This window comes from Electrophorus electricus, chromosome 1, assembly GCF_013358815.1.
Source record: "Electrophorus electricus isolate fEleEle1 chromosome 1, fEleEle1.pri, whole genome shotgun sequence".
NCBI classification, from domain to species: domain Eukaryota; kingdom Metazoa; phylum Chordata; class Actinopteri; order Gymnotiformes; family Gymnotidae; genus Electrophorus; species Electrophorus electricus.
This window is the reverse complement of record NC_049535.1, coordinates 11499893-11507500: the sequence shown is the minus strand read 5'-3', so window position 1 is coordinate 11507500 and position 7608 is coordinate 11499893. Positions and strand designations below refer to the sequence as shown.

At 46.2% G+C, this 7608-nt stretch overlaps 1 protein-coding gene across 1 annotated transcript in view; it reads right to left on the bottom strand.

Annotated features, from left to right (window-relative positions):
* The window catches only part of abcc6a (ATP-binding cassette, sub-family C (CFTR/MRP), member 6a), a 20222-nt gene extending 13092 nt beyond the window's left edge, over nt 1-7130 (bottom strand). The window contains exons 1-5 of the mRNA XM_027018728.2: nt 7067-7130; nt 5753-5929; nt 4697-4822; nt 2418-2555; nt 661-780 (exon numbers count right to left, since the gene is read on the bottom strand). Of these exons, the coding sequence (XP_026874529.2) occupies nt 661-780; nt 2418-2555; nt 4697-4822; nt 5753-5929; nt 7067-7108 (603 nt within the window). The 5' untranslated portion in view covers nt 7109-7130. The remainder of the gene's footprint in view (nt 1-660; nt 781-2417; nt 2556-4696; nt 4823-5752; nt 5930-7066) is intronic.
* Nucleotides 7131-7608: the final 478 nt, after the last annotated feature.

The following is a 7608-nucleotide window of genomic DNA, read 5'->3' as shown; positions in this document are numbered from 1 at the left end:
ACACACTCTCTCTCTCCCTCTCTCCCGCCTCTTCACCGGAGGTCTCACTCTATGAGATGCTGTGAATAAGTCTGCCCAGGAAGTCACTGAGCCAGGAGGGGAGGATGGGGTGTGGCAGCCATGTCTGTGGCTACAACCTCATCTCACACACACACCCACCCACACACACAAGCACACTGCTCTCTCTCTCAGAGTTTGTTTTCTTGTTTTTGTCTGGAGGAGGGAATGGTTATTGACCACTAACTCATGACAAGGCCCAAACTGGACATCTGCAGACTTCAACTGGACTTCTTGCCATTTCTTTTGTGTTTGTGGCGTTTCTTTTCTGTTTTCTGCATACTAAACCCCTAGAACCCAGGCTGTGTGAGTCACGGCCTCCAGTTGAAAACAGACAGATATTATTATCAAGGCAGGAGAGCCTCATTCGTGACGATGAACAGTCATTTAGGTCGAGTCAAATCAGACCCTGAAAAACATTTCATCAAACCAATCATGGGGTTTTGCTAATGAAAAGGCATGCAAGTCATGGTTCCCCACTGGCGATGTCAGGCCTTACTCCATGAACCTCAGTAAACAACACGGTGATTCACCGTGGGATGTTTGGGTTGCTGTGGATACGTCTGTGAGCCCTTCACCCCACAGCGTCTCCTACCGGCTCACCTTGGGGACGCTTTTCCCGGGAGGTGCCTGGTCCGCAAAGCAGCTGAGGAAGACTTGAGCCAGCTGGAGGGCGAAGCAGGAGAAATAAGCCAAGTGATGGACGATGTCTGGGGAGAGACGCTGAAACACAATAAACGCAACCGGTTCAGGGGGAGGCAGCTAATGAATAGCGAGAAAGAGACACACGTAAACCAGCAGACACTACTCTATGGTTGTGCTCCACAGTTCGGGACTTCCCGTATTGGTGAGGTTTTATCCTGTGTAGCCACAGGCATTCAAACTGCAGTGTTTACAGTCTATAACCTGATCTGAACTGTCAATAGGAAACATGGAGACCAAGTGTGTTCCTCAATGTAATGTTGTGTTTTTATACATTTCACTCTAAAGTGGGCGCCTGCATCATGCACATTTATAATCCCCTCAGATATGGAGCTCTTTCAGATACATTTCTTGGCAACACAAGTAGAAAATCTTCCTTCCTAAGAAAGTGTAGTGACGTGATGGTTAAGACATTCTTTACTGAGCACTGTTGTCACTCAAAATGAGCATTTGTATTTAAAAATATACAAAACATTTTTTTTTAATTATGTCCATTACGTCCTTGGTCCTTGTGTATACCAACGACGTAAAGCACACTGTAGCAGCTTGCTTGAAGGTGGTGGCCAGTGGGTGTGCACTAACATTAATGATACCATAAAGCTTATTTTGAACAGTTTAGGCAAAACTTAATTGTCAGCTTTATATAAATGAATTACGCATGAAAAGATCTGGAAATGTACAGATCGCGGTGACGGAGGCCCTTGGGATGCCATATGCGCGTTGTGCGCGATTATAACATGTACCGGGGACTAAGTTTACCTGCACTTTTACGCACATGGCGAAAAGTTAAAAAAAAACCCCGAATTAATTAATTAATTAAAAAATAAAAAATAAGAGCGGATAAGAAACCACATCCGTCTGGACCGAGGAGGTGCGGAGGGTGCTCATTTTGAGCGGTCGAAAAATACCTCGCTGCCGTTACCCCCAACCCGTTACCCAAACATAGAGGAAGCATTTAGCAAGGCAATGAGAGGGGAAAAACTCGTATTTCCTGCCAGTTTAACGTTTGATTAACGTTCTTTTGGAGCGGGGACTCAAGTTTAAGGTTTATGAAGCAATCCAGGCTTGGTTGAAATATCTTCATTGGACTGTGACTGCCCATTAAGGAAATGCGTTATTTGGAAAGCTGTCATTTGACATGGCTGAGGTAATAACTGTCCCATTACCATAATATATTGTACTATGACGCATCAAAAACGCTGCGGAATAGCGAATTGCACATTTCAAGTCAAGACAACACGGTCATAGCGAGTCACGAGCCTACATACACGGGCCGTGGAAGAGGCCCGTGCGTTATAAACAGATCCTACATTCAAACGCGCGTTCGCATATTTCCCATTTTCACACTAGGACTTTTATGTACTCTACTCCATATTTTCAGACCAACCATAGAATATTTAAAATTGCACAAAACTAACAGTGGCTCTGTAAATAGCTACCGCAAAAACGCACCAACTATCGAACATGTCAGCAATCCTGCACCCGCCTGCTCATGCAAAAATAAATAAATAAACAGATGCGTTTGCGCGCGCAGACGTCGGCGTGTTGGTCCATATGCACGTTCCATTTTCCGCATATCGCGCGCGTGTGTGTCTCGGTTTTGAGAGTTAACCGTGAAACGGACGGCCCGGCTCGGGGGTGTGTGTCACTTCTCTCACCTGTTCGACTGCCAGCTGGATGTTGGCCCGGAGGGGCACGAGGGAGCACAGCACGCCCAGCAGCCAGTAGAGGAATAGCACGACGGACGAGCGACAGCCCCGCGCTCGCTCCCACTGGATGAGGCCCATGGCTAACACCTGACAAGCACAGGGTCGCGCGACAGCGTGGAGTCACTTTGCAATGCACGAGACCTGAGAGACCAAACTGCTGGGAACAGTTTTGACGAGGAATATCAACTATTTGGCCTTGATACCTCATACTAAACGAGGCATAATAAGCAGTTACAGTCCACATGATAAATGAAGCTGTCTAAACCTGCTAAGGAAGAAAAACCTTTTGAGCTGCAAAAATATAAAGTTAAAAAAAGCAAATACCACTTTTGCAAAGGTCTGGCTCTTCTTGTTTAGAATTGTGTATAACAGTAGACCATGAATGGTTCTACCTGTACTATGACCAGTGGTCAGGTCCTCCTGTAAATATAGTGGAGTCTGTTTTATCTTGACCAATCGTGCACAGTTTATTATTGAACTTCTCAGTCAGCTATGGCTGTTGTTTTGTGAACATCCCGCCCTAACAACACACACAGTTCATGGCTCTCTCTCAGATCCTGAATTTGAAGTAATTGCCTTTTCTGTCCAAAACACGCTCAACGCTGTCTACCAGTCCCACCGAACCAGCCCAACGTTTGGATGCCCTTGTCTAGCCACCGATCTTGCCGTGGTGCTTCGAGAGCATCCGTCTTCCGTCTAATTTTAGTCGGAAAGACATCGTTTTGTCACAGCAGCGGGTAAAAAAACAGTCTGGTTACGTAAGGCAAGGCCTTCTGAGCCGCTGAAGCTCAGGCACTGGTCTGTTCCCAGCAACAACCCCTCCCAAACCAAACAGTAACCTTCTCCAAACCAGACCAGACCAAACCTAAGGCTCCAGACCTCAGAGTGATTATGTTAAAAAATGTTTTTTTCCCAGAATTCCTCATTTGGTATACCCTGAACGTTTAGGACATCTTAATACCTGGATACAGAATACGCACGCAAACACGAATATGCGCATGATCACGACCTGAACGTGTGTTTGTCCTTTGCTGTTGGCAAAGGGGCAATAATGGATCCTTTTCAGTAATGAGTCCCTCTCAGGAGTGGAGGAGGGGAAGCTGAAGCATCAGCTAAGATCCAGACGTAATGGCCACCTGATAATCACAAAGTGGTAAGTGTTACAGAGATGTGCCATATTTGATTGCTAAATGCAGCTGGTAGTGCATCCGTAGACCAGTGTATGGTAAGATGGGGAAGAGAGGTGCACTCAGACCTGGTGCTGGTAGGGCTGGGCCAGATTACTCTGATCTCAGACCGGTTTTGGGATGGTTTTTACATAAAGGCTTAAGATTGGGAGTGTGGTACAGGAAGCTGATCCTAGTTCAGCGTAAAAGAGCACCTACAGGCTGGTGGCAAGGAGGCAGTTTATGACTTGCAGATGCCCTCTCAGTGACTGAAGAGAAGCAGATAAACACTCTGGTTTTGGTCGGGCTGTGTGGTTGTTGTTGCTTTTAGCTCTATGGACATCTTGATTACATAAACCCAGATATTACACAAGGAAAAAAATCATGGGTGGTAAAGAAGGGTGAAGAGGACACAAAATAAGCTTTTAAAAAACTTTTAACAGCAATGTTTATGCATGCAGGTAATAAATGACTGCAGATGTCAAATCTGTCATCTGGACCGTAGCCTAATGCATGCTTCGACCGCCACAGATATTTATTTTTATGTTCTTACAATTGAAATTATGACCTTCTGATGAGAGAGGCTGCTTGGGGAACAACAGCAGTCTGTTTAACTCTTTCGGCACCGTGTTTGCTTGGGTGTCTGGGAAGACCACAGGTGTGGAGTGGGCCTTGGGGCTGGATGCAACTCTGTGGGCTACTCTACCTGCTGTCCACTCCCCTCTGCGCCCTCAGCCTCGTGTTTTCGTAATGTTACCCACAGCCAGGCAAATACACTTTCTGCTGGGTCAGGTCCCAGCTTATGTAGCAAGACCGTGACCATTACTGTAGTGACCGGTGAGGACCAGAAGCAGGGAGATATAATCCCCGTAACTCCTGCTTTGATCTCAGCCGTGTGATCTTTCCTGCTAATGGTCAGTGCCTGACGTGATCCGTGCTTTAACGCTCAGAACTGGTGTGGTTTTTCTTCTCTTCCGTGCCCAGACATGGGAACATTAGCCAGGCCCCGCTGGAGGGCCCCGCAAGCTGTGCTTACTCCTGCAATAGCAAGGTTTACCTTACCACTGTCAGGCTGCGTATGACGGGACTCAGGAGGAAGACGAGGTGGCGGTGAAGCTCCTGGTTCCTCTCCAGCAGGATGTAGAAGAATTCCACGAAGCCAAAAGATGCCAGGAAGAACCCCAGCAGCTGTGGGCGAGCACACAGAAACGGAACTCAGACCTGGGTGAGAACTCGCCTGAGTCACGCTTCCGGAAATGTCATCAGCCGCTCGCTAAGAACCGGGGCAGGAAGGATGGCCTTTGTGGGTGTTAACTCACAACCCTTCGAGAGGAACACTGGGAAATCTAGTAATGACTTTCAGATGGGAGAGTAAACCAGATGCATACCCTTCTCATACACAAGTCTATGTGGGGTCTAGATGGGGTTTTCCCAATATAATACCCAGGATATTGTTCCACTTAAAAAAAGAGAAAAACATTTCACCTCTTATTGTGAACAGTGTCAAAGGACTATAGTCATTTTGTGGGTTTGCGCTAATGACGATATAAGGTAATGATTTGGATTAATTCATTTAGATTTACTTTAATTATATGAGTTACTTTAATGATATGAGTAAGCAAAACCGTTAATCTCACATCTGCACAATAACAATTATTCTAATGTTACACTCTCACTTCAAATATTTGTTTAACTGAGTAACATGTTTGAAATGATGTCATGGAACTTTCTATTAATGATGTAATAATGCCATTTAGCTCTTCTAGCAACAGTAAACAATCGAATTCTAGAGCGGCAATGAGAAATCTTGAAAAAAGAAAAAAGCTCACTCCTGAACGGAATGAACGGATGAATAACTATGTAAACACAAAGCGAAGCGTAAAAAAATGCGTCACTCAGCGAACTCAAACAATCACTAGTACGTTACCCTCACCCGCGAGTGTGTGCGGTGCGCGGCTCCGCTCCCAAACTGGGAGGGCAGTAACCCTCTCCTTCTTCCTTAAACTGCACCGCAGGGCCATCCTTCCACTTCCGATCGGCTTTAACACCGGTTTTGCCTTAACGCGTTTCACTTATATGGCCGGCGCAGCCCGCGGCTCGTAGCGCGCTCCGACTCACCAGCTTGGCGCTGCACAGCGGTGAGAGAGGTAGCCGGCTCTGGCCATTGCAATACAGGTGCAGACAGTAGAAGGGGGTGCAGACCCACAGGTAGACACAAGGCGCCCACACCAGGACCGTGTGCTGGAAGCAGTCACTCAGTTCAGGGGTGTGAGTGTACCACGTCTGGTTCCAGTCCTATAATGCGAGGAGCAGAGTTATGGCACTGGGAGAGCTGACAGAGGTCCAACCTCGTATCACCGTGTGCCATCACAAATGAGGTGCTTCTACAGTATCCATTACGTCTGGATGATTGTGGCTGTTCACTAAACCCCATTTTAGTCTGTAATTGTCTAAGAATACTTTCACTGATATCACTTTTTCAAAGAAGTATGGCTTTTGGGGTAAGAGAAAGAAAATGGTTTATAGCCCTTGTTAAAGCCTCAGTGAAATGTTTCTTTCTGCACCAAGGTCACACCAAGCCTAACCTACTGCATCAGCCTCCAGTCCACCGACACTAGAGAAGAGGACCCTGCACTGTTTTCCACTCAGAACATTCTAGTGAGTCTGGCTTTTTCTGCAGACACAGGCCACGTCCCAAATTGGTAGCCATGTTTCCAGTACTGGTGTGGAGCTGTCCAGGAAGCACTAGTGGCTTCGCAATTTGATTGGTTGTTCCTTGTCTTTGTTAACTGAACCGTTTCATATATTAGGGCCCACGTCACCTGTTTTCATTTAGATTTTTACATAGTGCAACATGAAATGCTGACATCACTCTTATTGAGGCGTACCAACTTAGCCACCAGTGTCATGTAAATCTGAATGCCATTGGTGTATAATGGCAACCATGAAGAATGCATTTTACAAATGTCAGATTGTCTGCAGTAAGTTAGCCAAGTACAATCTGAAGGATGTCTTTTTCATGTTCAGTGTAAGGCTGCATGTCCTCCCAAGACAATAACAGTTAAACAGTAAAAGAATGACTGAATATGTAAAGCCCTTTGCAAAAAGACTGCTGTTTACTTTGTAAGTACAATAAGACCTGTTGCTTTATTTATTTGTGGTACAGGTGCTGAGCACTATATGCACACTGAAGAAATATGCATACATCCATATGAACACAAAGGCCACCACGCATAAATGATTAGTTAACAACAATTAGAATTAGAAGGCAAAGATCAAACAAAATAAAATGGACATGGCTGAACTTGATTCTGACGTCATTACTATTATTGAAAATGTAGACCGTGCCCTTAATGCGTTGAATGAATACACAAGAATAGCATTCAGACTTGTGAGACAGATCGTGATATGTGGCTAGTCCCAGTCACTCACCCAGAGTGGGTCTAAGCCACTGCGGCTGCAGAGATTATCCATTCACCGCCGCTGGTCCTGAAGCTGCCGCGCTCTCTGGCTCTGTCAGGCTCTTTACGGCTGCAACGTTCCTGCGGCTCAGCCCAGGATCCACTCGAGTCTGTTCTCTGAACGAACGCTGTTTGGGGATCTCAGCTTCTCCTGCTCCCGTGCACCTGGTCACTGAGGTCTCCTTGTTTCTGAGATGTCTCGAAGGCGGTCTGTTTTATGAGTGCCCGTCAGTTTGCCAGCCACTTAGGTGGGTGGGTGTATTCTCTCTCTCTCTCTCTCTCCCTCCCTCCTCCCCTCCTTCTCAAGTTTACTATTCTCTCTCTCCTGTCCGTTCTCTCTTTCCATCGCTTTCTCTTTTTCTCCATTCCTTTCTCCCACTCTCTGTCTCTTGCTTCCTCTCTTCTTCCAATCTTTCTCACTGTTTTGGTCTCTTTCCTTTCCAATTCTCTCTCTCTCTCTCTCTCTCTCTCTCTCTCTCTCTCTCTCTCTCTCTCTCAGCAGCGTGGCTCTGG